Consider the following 16,195-nt stretch of genomic DNA (forward strand, 5'->3'; position numbering starts at 1 on the left):
AGTTTATGAAACAATCATTTTATATATGAAGCATTTTGTGTTGTTTTAAGGGTTAGAATAACCAAAAAATCTGGAAATGATGGAAACTTGCTCTGAATCCCTGTTTAATCAAGCCACGGTTGTTTGGTTGCATAATAATTTAAACAGGAAACTAGTTGCGAATTAAGCTGCATGTCTGTTTATAATTAAACAATAGACTCCTGGGAGCAGCTTCATTTGTTATTTTTAAGCTAATTTAGTTTTTTTTTTTTTTTTGGTTTGTTTTTTTTGGTCCAAATTGCTACAAAAACAACAACAACAAAAAAAACCCTGCTAGGTCATGTTTTATGGGAAATAAAACCAAAACATTCATGACTTGTCTGTGAGTCTGGGCACAACAGTTCTGTGTTATTTAAACACTTTTGTTGACGATGAAAGCAACCAAACTTTACCTTTTCTTTGCATCATGAGCTGTTTAAATCAATTTTGCTGGAGGTCCGAAATCAATCAGCATGTTTACATGATTTGGAAAAAAATAAAAGTTGTGTTAGTATGTCAACATGTAAATGAGTCACGTGATGAGGTTGGGAAGTGAGTTGCTGCTGCATGCAGGCAGTTCTTTGGGCTGGAACGGGCCTCGACACTTAGATGCTTCACAGTTTCTACCCTGGACTTTGAGCTGAAAGAATCAGGTGATCTCGGCCAATGACCACAAAGCATAACGTTCATCCGATATGGTTCAAAAGGGCTTTATCTGGTTTGGGATCAGGGGATGAAGTATTCAGCAGAATAAATAGAGCTGCACAGCTTTCACTTTCAGTTCTTAAAATGTCCTATTTTGTCAGTAACAAGTCAACTGGAAAAAGCCCAGTACTAACAAGCCGAATGGGTTTATATCACCATCTGTTTTAGTGGAGATGGACAATATATCGATTATTCTCCAGTGCTTGTATGCTTAGAAGAGGACTGTGGTCCAGTTACACGACCTTGCTGAGCTCTGGCTGGTTTTATGTTGCTGAGGCTGATGCTTGTGTCTGTCCCGCAACTCCTGAGTGATAAAAGTAGATGTGTTTATAGAAACTGAAGGAGAAGTGGATACTGGTGATACACACCCAGGAAGCGAGCTTTATAAAGCATCTCTGGCTGTAGGTGTTACCCTGTTAATGGTGTAGATGAGATAGCAGGAAACATACATACATTAAGGTGAAGAGCAACAGGTTGCTGCATTTTTGTGTACAATTCTGTAGAAATGTCTATGAAAAGCCATATTAACTGCTGCATCTGCAACATGTCATGTTTCAGCTTCAGTTACTATATGAAACTTCCACTGTGGGGCTGCTTATGAGCTTTTATTGATGGATATTTCTTTATTTCGGACAAAAATGACATAATTTAATGAACAGGTTTTAGAAAAGTAACAGTCATTATAGAAGCCGAAAAAGAGCATGATGAAGCAAAGCTTATCTATTCCCGACCCCCTTTATAATGGTACTTTTATCTCCCTTTCAGATGGGAAATTAATCTCTTTATTAAAACTTAAATAACAAAAATTGGTGTTTTCCTTAAAAAAAAAAAACAAAAAAAAAAAACCAACAGAAAAATTCTAAATAGACGTGTACACATCTGCATATATACGTACACATGTACACACACACACACACACACACACACACACACACACACACACATATATATATATATATATATATATATATATATATATATATATATATATATATATATATATATATATATATATCTATCCCAAATTCAGTCACAAAGACATAACAATTACATATATACCTCTTTATGTAGTCATACACCTGTTTATATATTTATACTCACTTACATATCTGCCTATGCACATAACTCTTTATCACACATACATACGCATGTATGTACCCATAACATACGCCTACATTTACACTTTCAGTTGTGCATGTGCATATACTTGCATACATTCATATTTATGTACAAGTATAGCTTTATGTACTTATCTATCCTGTTGCTTTACATACATTCTTTTATTTTATACTTTCTAAATAACTTTTCTCTGACTTTGTTCTTAAACCTGGTATTGTTTATAACAGGGTTTTTAAATTGTAAATGGCGACAGCAGCTAGATTGACTTTCTCACAACTAATTTGTGCCGTACAGGTGAAGGATTTATGGATTTCTTTACATTTTTTTGGCAAACATAGTGATGCATCATCAAAGAAAGGGGAAGATACTGTCCTGGAAAACTAAAAAGCATATTTTATTCCACAGCTGTTGTGAGCAGAGCCTGTATTAACATGTGATGAGAGACAAATGAATGTTTTCATGTGGCTGAAGAAACAAGCTTCCAGGTTTTAGAAGAATAAACAAAATTCCAGCTTGAGTACAGTAGGAATGTCTTGTATAAGGATTATTTACTCTGTTTATTTAAAGGACAGAGTAATTATAGTTCATGTTAGGTAATTATTGCAGCCAGACTCTTTTTAATTAAAGAGTTCCTCTTTATTTAAAAAAAAAAAAAAAGAAGATACTGCTTTTTTTGTTGTTGTTTTCTTGCTTTGTCTGCTATCACATACATCAGTGTACTCAATTACAGATTAGAGTTACAGGCCTAACCTTTTCTTGTCTACTCGGGCAGCTCTCCTCCCGTGTGTTCTCCAGTTGTCATCTAAGGCATGCTTTAGAAGGATTATGGTCTAATCAGGTAGACGGGGACTCAGCCAGAGAGCTTTAGTTGCCTCCCACCGAGGAGGCCAACCATTAAAACTCATCAAGAGGGAGGATTACCCAAACAGGGGAAGTACAGCAGCTATGAAACCCAAACAGCCTCCAACTAGTATGGAAATGCAGAGTACCTTCCTCTCATCACCCCACAGTAACAACTACCTCAGAACTGGATCAGAATAATGCAGCCATAACCTGGCAGCGGCAGAGATTACACTTGTTTCATGTTTGTTTCGAAGTCTTTCACAGTTGATTTGTATTCCTATAATTTATTCAGTCCAAGTGCTTTATAACCAAAGTTTTAGCTGTTGTAATTAACTTACACTAATGGTCATCCATTTCATGGAGCCATTAATAGGATTTGTATCAGATAATTTTATTTAGCCCCCGCCTCCACAATCCCAAGAAAAACTACTTTCAGATCTACTGGATAATCACAGTAGAGTACATGTTCATGTGGTTCATGTAGCTGAAATCCACTTGCACTGTAGAATCAGGTTTTTGACTATGAGAATTTTCTACGTTCTTTGTTTATGTTCCCTTTAACATTTTCTGTCCGTTAACTGGGATGAAGGATGGAGTTTCACGTGCCCGTGTCAGTAGACTGAAATCCTACCTGGACACTGATACTCACCTGTCTCCGCAGAAACAGAAAGACAAGCTGGTGTCAGGTGGGCCGATGCTCAGGGCGCTGCAGGTTGATCCACTTAAGCTATTTACTGGAACCACATTTAAGGACACTGAGAAACTGAAAATAGTGCTTTATCTGCACAGTGATTATTCACAGGAATAACTAATTAATGACATAATAACACTCGGGATAAAATGTTCTGGCACTCACTAAATAGATGGTAAACAAACGTAAAAGCAGATAAGATACTGAGACGGTTTTATGCCAGTGGTTTTATCCTCTGAATATGCTTAATAAGTAAATATGGGTCTTCAAAGCTGATTGCTAATTTAAAGGTATTGTGTGTTTATACATGGCTTTCAGCATAAATGTTTACTAGAAAGTGGATTTTCTGCACAAAGCTGACAATGAAGCAAAATAAACAAGAATATGTGTTATATTTAATGTAATCATTAAATATGGTTTATAAATGCTTTATTATGTTAAAACATGTTTGCTGTGTTTAGTATGGTCAGGGAGACATCTTTTTCCAAACAGACAGAATATGCTGTTATTGGTCATCTCCATTGACCTGAACAGGCTCTATTAATCATTAAACATTTACTTCAGTCATACAAACCTTTTTTTTTCTTTTGATTATTTTCCAGGAAATTATGGTAAAACTTCTTTTTAGCATCATCAAAATCAAACTGAGAAATGCCAAAATGCAACACATAGAGCCGCATACAGCTTTCCCCTGAAAAGCACAAATCTGACACAGAGACATGAATGCACAGATGGATTTCTGCACTTTAAAAATCAATGATGGATCATTTAAAGTTCAGTCACAACGATCTGGACTTGCTTACACAGAGTGATTGTTTGTAAGTTTCTGCACATTAATGAACTGGAAAATGCTTGTTTAGTGTTGTAGATTTATTGTGGTCGGCTGGTTGGTTCGTCTATGAAGACGGAGAGAAAGCCAGGCGTTGATCCCAGCAGTTGCGCCAGTGTGTGGTGGGAGTGTACTGGAGCTTCCAGTACAGAGCTAACCAGCAGACTTTGCTCATATTACAGCAGCTCTAACTGGAGATTTCTGGGACTTGCTCAAAAAAAAAAAAAAGAAAAACTTAAAAATGAACCAAGAATTTTAAAAACTTTATTTCAAAGATGTACAGAATTTAACAATAAGAGAAGAGATAGATAATTTTTCTATTTGAATTAGCTGATATATCCTGAGGAAAATTAGCTTGTTTCACTGGGTGTACCTGCATCTAGAAACCTTGTTTAAACACACTATTATAGGTAGGAAATAACCCAAATTGCAGAAACATTTTAATCGGTTTAATTAGGAAAAAAAAAATATAGGCATGTTAATTAAAAAGACACACTCATTCATCTGTATTGAAACTGCAGTTAGAGATTAAATATCTTTAGTAGGAGTAAACAATACGATTAGTTAATAAGTGAAAATACATTTAATTTTGGTCAGATAAAAATGTATATTATTATTTACATCTAAACCGGATATATATATTTTTTTATTTTAATACCTCTGTTTTCGTTTAACGTATGTCGGAAATGGATGAGTGAAAACTTTAGTCGGGATATGAGACAAGTTTCCATCAAACAAAAGTAAAAACCAAACTTTAGAAGTAATACATTGTTTTAAGATACAAAGTGATTAATCCATTAATCTGGGCAATTATAAAAATAATTGCTGTTTGGACCAGTGTGTTTGAATTGGTGTCATACAATTTAAGCTGAATTGAAAAACCAAAGAATTGAATTAATGATGAATGTAGTTTTTTTTCCCCTTTATCTCCTGATCCAAAAGCTACATGATAGTTAAACTGTATAACTGCTGGAGTCTGGAAAGCTATGAAATGATAATAAGAATAGATTAAGCAAAAGGTTGGTAATCAACAAGAACAAAATATCTGTCACTGGAGACAAGACGGTCTTGTCTTGTGCTCTGAAAACCTGACTAAAAAACAGTATTCAACTGTAGTTGATTACTCATCCATAAATGCTTTTCTAAAGGGACATTTTGTTCCTCTGTGTGAGGCATTTGCTCATTTCAATGTGGAGACAGAGGACTTTTAAAATGAGGGTGAGAGTGTGTGTGTGTGTTCAGCTTATGAAACACTTGTCTGATGGCCTGTCTGGTCTTGTTGGTGAAGTTTTTATGAAACTCTTGTAAAACTGGCAAAGGAGTGCATCAGGATCCAGAAAGGACCGAATGCAAAGTTTGTTTTTGTGAAGGTTATTAATTAAAACGGCATAGAAGAAACACTGTGGAAATATAAAGTACGGCGGTTATGACCTTACTCCTCTAAACTGTGTCTGTTTATTCATTTTTTGGACGCTTGTCTTTGCTCGACTGTTCTGTTGTTGGTACAGTCTGTCCAGTTTACCAGGTCAAGCTAAAGGGAATCCCTCTGGCTCAGTGTCCGTTGGATTATTTAGCACAACTTCCGTTGTTTTAATTTGACAAGCTTTGACATAAAAATCTCCCAAGTTACCAACTTTTCGGTGTTGACTGGCTTTTTTTTTTCTCCCACGGAGGCTATGCTACCCTGGCTTTGAAACTCGAGGCGTCTCTGAACAAACTGTTTGATAATCCGGTCTTTGCTTTTAGATTCTTTTCTGTCCTCATAACCGAAAAACTTGTGAACAGTTTAAACAAACCTCTGCTCAGCAGAGGCAACCCGAGCTTTCCAGCTGATGGAGAAAAGCCTCAGGAAATGTCCCCTTTTAGCATCTTTGTGTCCATCTGTAGGTCTGTCTAACCACCGGCCTCTAACGCCGAGTGTTTGTCATTAACTTCCTCTTGCTTGTTTTCACATTTTCTCTTTGTGCTGTGTCTAACAGCTTCTGTTTGGTTCCTTTCTTCTCAGCATTCGTCCTTCTTATCGCGTTCCAGGAAAAGCACCACCAGAATGTTTTAGCTTGAGCTTGCGCAGTCTGTGATAAGTTGAAGGTCTACAGGAGCTGTCTGTCTGTCTTCTAGTTGCTACCCTCATGTTTGTAAAAACTCCCTTAGTTTTGTTTTGACCATAGTCAAGACCAACATGCTCTGTTTTCCTGCACTGACTTGTGCATGACTTTCGTTAAGGACACGGACTATTCTCACCAACAGCTCTGCTGACGCAACAGAAAGTCCAAGACCTAAAACACACATCTTTAGATGTTTAAAGAAGAAGAAACGGAACAGAAAGCTAAGGATATGGTATTTAAAGCGACATCACTAAACCATGGCAGATTTTCTCACTGTGGCGCCCCCTAACAACGGCTAACTCAGCAACCGTTGAATTAGCAAATGCCCTCTTCTTTTCTTTGCTGATTCAGCCATAGTGTGTGTACAAAACAGCCAGTGTGTTGACATACAGTTGCTGGCATGTGACGCAGCGCCATGAAGTAAAACAGGGTAGTAACGAGATGTCGGGCTGGGAAAAAAAGGAAGTGAAATCTGGTTGGTCAGCCTCAGGACGCTGCAGGGCACCGACAGCTACAGGGAGGTACATAGCAGATTTAGCTGTGCTATCAAAACCAGTCAGAAACACAGTTTAAGCTGAGAAATTATGCAGTGTTGTTTTGAACTTTGTTGCAGTTTTAGGGGTGTTGTGTACCATCTGGATTCCGTATGTAGACATCATGGCTGTCAAATGACAGCCGTGACGGCAGAAAGCTAATGGCTAACATGTCGCATTTAGAATATCGTTGTTTTTTTTTGTTGTTTTTTTTGTTTTTTTTTAACAAAGACCAGCTGCAAATCATGCCTAAAGAGATTACAGTAGGTAGGGGCGCACTGATACCGATACCAGTATCGGCTCAATACCAAGCGTGTGTACTTGTACTTGGTATTAATAAAAGTATTCCGATACGACAACCGATACTCGATACCACAAGCCAGCTCAGATGTGTTTGACGACATGCTTCAGACAACACCCTGCATGTTAAAATGTGACATTTTTTGTTCCACTAAAAACAAGATCTTTGTTTCAAAACCACACATTTATAGTTGTATTTAGGTAAAATGTGACAAATCCAAATAAAACTTGTTGGAATTGTTAGGTCTGTAATGTTATTATATCTGTATTGGTGAGGTAACTTCAGAAAGGATGGGTCATTTATTACAACCTAATGCAATCCGTTATAACAACAACAGTGGAGTATAACAGTGGATCGGTGCAACCCTAACAGCAGGGGTGGGCAACTCTGGTCCTCGAGGGCCGCAGTCCTGCAGATGTTGTGTGTTTTCCTGCTGGAACACACCTGACTCAAATCAGTGGCTAATAAGCAGAGTTGTGCAGTTTGATGTCAAGCTCTGCACAAGTCTGCTGTGTTTTAGCAGGGAAACTCCTTATATTTTCAGGACTATGGCCCTCAAGGAGTTGCCCACCACTGGACCACAGTTTACTGGTGATTGAAGGAGACCCAGCAGGCGCGTTGTTCTTAACGTTTGGTGTGAGAATACTTAAATGTTGCTGCTAATCAGCAAAAATTCTGCTTGTGTTATAATTATTAAATAAACAAAAAAAAAAGGTTTGTGCGAGTTGTGATGGTGTCGCAGAGAATCTGCAAGTTTTTCTTTCAAACTTTAGAGGAAGTTGCAAAAATAAAAAGGTAATTTAACGCAGAAGTTGCTGCAACGGTTGCAAAACTCATTTGTTAATGTCTGTTATTTTCAGTGTGCACGGTTTTCTTTTCCTGCTTTGTGCTGCTTTTTGGTCTCTGTAACAACAGCAGGAAGTGTTTGTGTCCTTGTACTGGTCTGGCAAGATGAGAAACAGAGACTTCAGCAGTTTTTCATTGTAACTGTTTTTATTTTAGGTGTTAATGTTTGACATTGCTCTAACATTTGGAAGCTTTTGTTTTTTTGAGTCTTTGTGAAAGAACCTGATAATGAAGTCATGGAGTTTCATGTCCGTGGACAAGCGAGGGGACTTTAGTTTCCAGAACCAGAACTCCATCCAAGCTATTTTAGCTTGACACCTCCACACTACAGTCCACTCCTTACAAAATCAGAAACTGTAAATAAAGGCATCTCTCCCAGGTTCACTTGTTGGTTAAAATATGCAGAATGCATCATTTGTCTTTATATTTTGCAGCATTGCAATAAAATGGAATTTTTTTTACTGCAAGATTAGCAGTCAGGTTCTTTATTTACTCTTTAATTTGAACAAATTAGCAACAAACCACTTCTAGTCTTTTAAAAAAAAGTTATTTTTATTTAAATTTATTCTTATGTATTTATTATTTTTCTGTATTTATAGTATTATTGGTTTTGGTCATTTTTGTTTTGTTTTTTTTTATTCTTTTTTATTATTTTCACCTGCAGAAAATGTCTTTTTTTTTTTTTTTTTAAATCTGGAGTCTTTAAATGGCTATTAACATACATAAAACACAATAAATAAACAAATAATAAGCAAGTATTGTATATTATGTGGTATGAATCATTATTGTGGAAAAGGCCATTCATCTTGGGGCAGAAAACAAGGATCAGATTGTATACAACCGGCTTTTGGAGCAAAATTTTTACAATAAAGTGGAGCAATAAATCTTAAAATTGATAACATGATATGGACAGCGTTAATGTTCCGACGCATGCTCATGTTAATAATCAGAGGTAGTTTGACCAAAGAAGGTCATTAAAAGCTGAGTTTCTTTATTTATTCTGAACTACTCTAAAATGTGAAGTTAGTGTTTTTTTTTATTTGTAAAAAAGCAACAAAAAACAAGGCACATGTCTGGAAATAAAAACCACTGGTGGTATTTTCAGACCTACAGTAACAGCAGTAAAATCAAGAAGTGGCAGCAAGCAGGAAGAGGAAACAGACGAAGAGGAAGTACTTTAATTTGGTTCATGTTATTTTCTGATAATGTTTTTTTTAAAATTATTATTATTTTATTTATTTAGTTTTGTCTTTTATTGAGGTTAGAAGGAAGGAACGACAGCAGTCACGTCTTCAGGTTTGTTCTGACAGACTGGGTCTGTATGTCCCTGACCAGTAACCACCAGACAACTGTTTGCTAATCAGCCTCCGTTTCTTCTAAGCTGTCGATTATTTGCCACATTTTTCTTCTCAAACTCATCGAAACTATATTGGATTATTTGTTCACACACAAACACACACAATTTCTGTTCCCGCATGTTTCACACAGACACAGTGGGACTTGTGTTGGAAGTATGAAAGCATGAAAGAAGTTTCTCAGAGATGTACTCAGTGCTACTCTCAAGTGAAGGGGATAAAATCTAAAGATGAAAAATCCTGCAAAAATAGGTTGATTAAACAGTAAAGACGTGAATAAGTTGGTAGCTCTGGTTTTTACTGATCATATTTTGCATTTTAGGAGTCGCACAAACTAACCGTAAAGCACTGAAAGTGTCCAACCCCTGCTCACCTTTTCACATATTCACTGTGTCTGGTCTCCTGTCTGTGATACGCATCATGATGAGTCATCCTGTTGCTCCATGCGTCTGAAAAGAGATGTTCAGCCTCCTTCATTTGATCAACAGAAAGCCTTTGTTTTCACACACACACACACACACACACATGCATACACACTCTTGCCTCGCGTCACACCCTGTCTGTCTTTGGAGAGTTTCCAGACTCCAGTCAAGTCAGGCTGCTCTGCTACGACTTAGACCTCTTTTTTTTTTTTTTTTTTTTTTTTTTTTAATCAAATCTTTGATGATTCTCAGTGACCAAAATTCAGCTTTGAAATCACATTTTCACTAGATTTTAGACTACAATAATAAAAAAAAAAACTTAAATTGAGCAGAGGTAGTTGGAAAAGGCAAGTAAACAAGGCATGATGCAGTGTGATGCATTGTGCTACTAGTGATTTAAATAAAGTAGCACTGCATTGAGCAGCCATAAAAACAATATCAGTACTGATGACTAAATGCTGAAAAGAACTCAAAAGGAACCTTTCATGCAGGAAGATGTGCTTTAAATACTTTCCCAACTCACATTTGCTTGAGCTTTTATATAAAGTATTTATAACTAACATTTTCACACGTTTTCTTCATTTGGAAAGTACGTGTTAAGTGATGTTTTAGCTTTTTATACACACAGTGTGAACTACGAAGCTCTTGATTGCATACTGTTGTGGAAACTTTTACTTTTTTCTGTTTTAATTTGTCCTGAAAGCAGTTTGTCGGCATAGATTTGACACAGTTATTTGATTTTTTTTTTTTTTTAAGTGTTTCAGATCAATGAACATGGTTGAAACCATCAAGCCAAATCTTTTCTCACCAGCCGACTTTGTCTTCTGCTCTGCAGGATCCGGAGGGGGCTCTGACCGTGCGTCGCCAGTCCCGCAACTGGTGCTGGTGCTGGGGCATGTGCCTTGGCCTCGGCCTCATCCTGTCTGGCATCGTGTTTACAGGAGTCTACGTGTATCGTCACTTGCCCCACGAGGTGAGCTGAAGACCCGACTGTGCCTGGCAATGGTTTAAAATAAATTCATATCAAAAGTTTAAAAAAAATAATATAACTAAAACAGGCTTAAGGAACAGTTCTGACTGGGAAGAGAAGAGCTGCAGAGATTAATGTAATTGTCCACACTTGGATTGGTTACAAATTTTCTTTTTATTGTTATTCACAAGCAAATAAGTTAGGAGGAAAACAGTAGGACAATGAAACAAAAGCAACGGGAGCTGGATCGCAAGTAGCTCCGAAACTGGGGCGATACAACCGTTCACACCGTTTATGTGACGGTCCACGGCGTCCACTTCCCGCCTCAAAGTGAACGTTGACACAAACATCGTGCACCGATCCTGTCTGTATTTGCATTAGAGTCTGCTGGCATTTATTTCCTTATAAATGCTTTTTTTTTAAAATAAGCTATCAGTAAAACATTGATCAGATATTTATTGGCAATCCATTTACCTGCATTTAGAAGTATTTTTAATCCCAAATATAGTGTCAAATAGACGCTTTGTAATTCCCATTACACCCCCTCCTCCAGTCCGGCTGAATGACCAGGCAACACCAAACAACATGGAATGATTTGCCTTTTGTTCACCAGCACATAAACTGCTGTCTGTGGAAGCAGCATCTCACCAAATTCTCCCGTCCGAACTCTCTCCATGACGGACAGGAAGTTCTCTCCCACTTTTTATTTAATCCCACGTTGCCAGTTGCGTTGAGTCATCCCTCCTTCTCCCATTTTTTTTCTTTACTTTCTTTCGGTGTTTTTCTCTTGCTTACATTATTGTCGCTCTTTCTCCCATTTTTCATCGTTTCTTCATGTCTTTCCCCTCATCCTACAGCAGGAAGACGACCAGGTGTATATCTGTGGGGCACATTACCTTGAGGAGAACTACATGATCCAAGAGGAGGAGGAAGTATGTTAACTCTAAACATATGACTTCTTGGCGACACTTTTCTTTGTTTTTCTGTTAAAAAGTCAGAACGTGTGACAGTAGACTGATGCATCTGTTGGCTTCATTGTTCCAAACCTGTTTCCACTGAAATGGCGAACCGTTCGTCTTGACTCATCTGCAGGTGGAGCTGGAGCTCAGTGGGTACCGGTTGCGCCTTCTGGAGGAGAGGATCCAGGTCCTGGAGAGGGACCAGGTGGAGCTCATTAATGTTCCTGTGCCTGACTTTGACGATGGAGACCCAGCTCAAATCGTGCACGATTTCCAGCGGGTGAGACGGCTCAAACTCTCATATTGATCTGAATGGCGAAGCCCCGCCCCTTATCCTGCTTTAACCACACTCTATTGGTTCCTCGCTCATCTTTTACCCACTGATTTTAACTATGTGAACTGGTCATGAAGCATCAATATCAAATACATATGGAGTTATGATTATCTGATTATTTCTTGCTACTCACTGATGTCCTTTTTGATTCTCAGAGTCTGACGGCTTACCTGGATCTGAACCTGAACAAGTGCTACGTCATCCCTCTCAACACCTCCGTCGTCATGCCTCCCAGAGACCTGTTGGAAGTGCTAATCAACATCAAGGTAACAAATAGCATCCCTGGGTTTTTCACTGTGGATGTTGGATGCATTAGTAGCATTCTGGTGCTTCTGGAAGGCGAAGCAGAAGGCAATGAGTGGAAAACCAGACGTTGACTTTGTTCTGTTGTTCTGACACACAGTTGTGTTGCTTTTACAGGCTGGCACCTACCTGCCCCAGACGTACCTGATCCGTGAGGAGATGATGGTGACCGAGCGTCTGGAGCACGTCGAGCAGCTCGGCTTCTTCATCGCCAACCTCTGCCATGGCAAAGAAACCTACAAGCTGCAGCACAGAGACAGGATTATTGGTATGTGGATCAGGGCCTGAAGTGTCTAGAATATCTCCATCCTTTAACAGACATGCGAAGAAACCGACTGAAGGTGTTGAGTTGTTTGGAGCTTAACTCTGAAAGCGGGAGAGCAACATGTTTTACATTTACGAAAGTGACACTGAACACGCAGCGTTAAATTATCTTGTCGTTTTTACAGGAATGCAGAAGCGCGAAGTTCTGAACTGCCGCAAGATCCGTCACTTTGAGAACAAGTTTGTGATGGAGACGCTGATCTGCGAGCCGTAGGAGGCATCGCCGCTTCACCGCAGCTCTTAAAGTCGCTGGCGTGCAGTGAGACTGTTCTTTATGCTCTCCTGTCTTTCTTCTGTCCTTTTACTTCAGGTAGTTTGAGCGAGTGAGGGGAGTGAAATGTGAAGCTGTTTGGTAAATGTGTTGTTTTTTTTTGTTTTGTTTTTTTTTAATTTGTTTTTTTAAGTAAAAAAAACAAAATAAATAAAGGTGAAGGGCTGAGTAATTTTCCACTTTCTGCACAAAGATATTCCGGGGTTCTTTACAGAAAATAACCAGCCTAAAGTTATAAATTATTTTAATCAAAGCAGCTGCAAAAATAGCATAACTTTTATTTCAGTGGACGTGGGTCGTTGTTTTTTTTCTTTCCTTTCAGTTCAAATATATATTATATATTTCAGTTAAAATAAAAGCAGTTTTTGTTCCATTGATCCTGATTTGTGCTTAACTTTCAGTCCAGGGAAGCTTTGTTTTTTTTTTGTATCTTGTCTGCTGTAGCTTTATGACACCGCAACAGTTTCTCTTAACTGGAAAATTACCTTAAAATAAGACTGTGGAGGCATTTTTAGCTTTAAATAAATACGAGAATTCAGAAAAGGAAGAAAAGAAGTCAGAGCTCACAAAAAAAACACAGTTAGGGTAAAAAAATAAAACTTTTTCACAGGCTTGCCTCTTTTTATGAATGTGTATTTTTTTGGGATAATTTCTTCTTGTTTTACTACTTGTGTATATACAGTAATCTCTTTAAAGACATGAACAGACCAACAAAATAAAAATAGAAAAAAACAAGCCAGTATTGTCTGTTTCTTTCTTCTGTTTGTGGAACTGTTGAGTTTTTGCATTTTGCTAGTTAATAAATAGTTTCAACACAGAAAGGAGAAAGTTTAAATTTGAATATCTCCCCACTTCTTTCAGTATGCTACGACCATCTGAACAGTTGGCAACTTATATCGTTTAGATCAGCGATTCCATATCCATGTCCTCGAGGACCGGTGTCCTGCAGGTTTCCCAAGTGTCCCCGCTGCAACACACCTGATTCAAATCGACGTGTATTTACTAGACTTGTGCAGAGCTTGTCTGAGTCAGGTGTGTTTCCAGCAGGAATGAAAGGAGGGGGTGGTAATTTACAGTTCCACTAAAGGGGATTTGTTTCAGAATCTCCAAGCAAAACGTTTTAAAACTCAAGCAAAAAACAATTAAAACCAAAACTTTCTCAATCTTAAGTAAAATAAATTATCTCAAAATAAAAAATGATCAGTCATCATGAAAACTATGAGGCTTTTATTTAGTTAAATTGAGTAGTTTTGTTTGCAGTTTCCTCTTCCTCTTTAATAAACGATCATTTTGAGATCGTTTATTTTACTAAGTTTTAGAAAGTTTAGTTTTTAATTGTTATTTTTTCCTTGAGTTTTAATAAGTTTTGCTTGGAGATTCTGAAACAAATCTGATTCCATAGAGGTCTCCTTGTCATCGTTAACCATATATGCAGAGGGTTGCATCAGGAAGGGCATCTGATGTAAGACAATTCATATAATTGTACAACAAAGTCGTGCTGTGCGATGATTCACCATGGCAACCCCTTCAGAGGGACTGCTTTAATGTTGTGTGTATCATATCTTAGACATGCAGTTTGACACCTTTTGTATCATTTTATGGTAAAAACTTGGCTCAAAACATTTCTCACGTCTTCTGTTCAAGAGTGGAAACCTGTTACACTACAATAATTTTGTCGTATCAAACATTAATAAACAGTAAATAAACACTTTTTTTTTTTTTTTTTTGCTAAATGGACAAATAAAGACTTCACATTTAAAATATTAAAATTTCCTCTTTAACAGATTTTTGTGATCATAACCAAAAGTTCAAGTGATTCTGGTTATTCGGGGTCATCGGGTTTCTGGTCTGATTATACTTCTGTTCTTATTTTGAGACTTTTACTTAATGATCTGAGTACTTTTCATGTATTGACGGTACAACCGTGACAGAGATCAGACCTGATGTAGTGAAAGGTTGTGCAGCCATCACAAGCCGTTGTCGTCTCAGATACTGGCACAAGATCAGCTGTCACTGCTCAGCTTGTCATCTGATCACAGTGAAAATTTGTCCATAATTAAAGTACTAATGGGAGGCCCTTGAACAGGGGGATACTAGGAAATAAGCCAGATGTTAAGAAGGTGAATGGTGGGTCACCTTGATCGACTGGAGAAAAGCAGAACTCTGATCTTATAACAGATGGACATGATCTATTTATCTATTAGTCTATTTTTTCTGATGTTTTTTTTTAAATAGTCTGGTATTCAGCTGAACTTTGTGACTGAAAAATAGGTGAAAGCTTAAAGGTAATGCTGTTGAACCTCTTTGTTTTGGCATGTAGTCTCTATCAAGCTTATACTCTGAATTTATGAGATCCAGAAGCCAAAACGTTGAAACTGGACTTGATTTTAAAAGTTTTACTTAAAATAAAGTACTACATTTTCAGGGTGTTGATGCCTGTGTGTTAGGAGCTACTTTGCTTGTATATCTTGCGAGCAATCTGAAGACTTCAGACGAAGGTCCAGTGGGTCCTGCTGGGTCTAGATCTAAAATGAGAACTGGGTCCTCGCTGGCAGAGAACTCAAAAGGTCTGAGGCGATTTGTCCATGCAGGTTTGGACTCACAAAATCTACAACTTTTCATGAAGTTTCATCTGTTTTTGTAAGAATTTGTAGCAGTTATTGATTGCTGCTATATGATCATGTATTTAACAGCCTTTTGTTTAACCTGTCTGTGTGTCATTAATTAAGAAATATTGTGATTTATTACATGTAAATTAATACCAGTCAAAATTTTACAAGTACTTTAAACAGTTTTAGTTAAATGCATCTCAACAAAAGCACCAAACAGTTGATGAACAGTTTATCTGACTCAAAAAGGTTATAATTTCAATCATGTTTACTTCAACAATTAAGCAATTAAGTGTTGTAACATATAACCTTGCATAGTGTGATGAATAAACTATAAATAAAGCACTAAATTACACATACAGAAGCATTATTTTGTATTTGATCTATATAAATATTTGTAGACAACTTGTGTAAATTGTAAAGTCAACTAATGTTATGTTTATGACACTTATATTTATCCTCCATTCTCATGTAAATTTCAAAATCACACTATTATGGCAGACATTGAGTGGCTCACACACACTTTGGCTGCTTGGCATGTCAGTCTGGGGTGTGATGGCGGAAATCTGACAACAGCAACATGATCTGTGACTGGATAAAACGCCAAACCTCTGCTGCTATGCTGAAGATTTAAATACGGACCGTGTCTTTGCACTCT

General features: G+C 37.5%; 1 protein-coding gene across 1 annotated transcript in view; it reads left to right on the forward strand.

Annotated features, from left to right (window-relative positions):
- The window catches only part of itm2bb (integral membrane protein 2Bb), a 22,164-nt gene extending 8,507 nt beyond the window's left edge, over positions 1-13,657 (forward strand). The window contains exons 2-7 of the mRNA XM_079254629.1: positions 10,603-10,740; positions 11,595-11,669; positions 11,830-11,976; positions 12,186-12,296; positions 12,451-12,601; positions 12,783-13,657. Coding sequence (XP_079110755.1) covers positions 10,603-10,740; positions 11,595-11,669; positions 11,830-11,976; positions 12,186-12,296; positions 12,451-12,601; positions 12,783-12,871 — 711 coding nt within the window. The 3' untranslated portion in view covers positions 12,872-13,657. The remainder of the gene's footprint in view (positions 1-10,602; positions 10,741-11,594; positions 11,670-11,829; positions 11,977-12,185; positions 12,297-12,450; positions 12,602-12,782) is intronic.
- Positions 13,658-16,195: the final 2,538 nt, after the last annotated feature.

This window comes from Telmatherina bonti (assembly GCF_933228915.1).
Source record: "Telmatherina bonti genome assembly, chromosome: 15".
Taxonomy (NCBI): Eukaryota; Metazoa; Chordata; class Actinopteri; order Atheriniformes; family Telmatherinidae; genus Telmatherina; species Telmatherina bonti.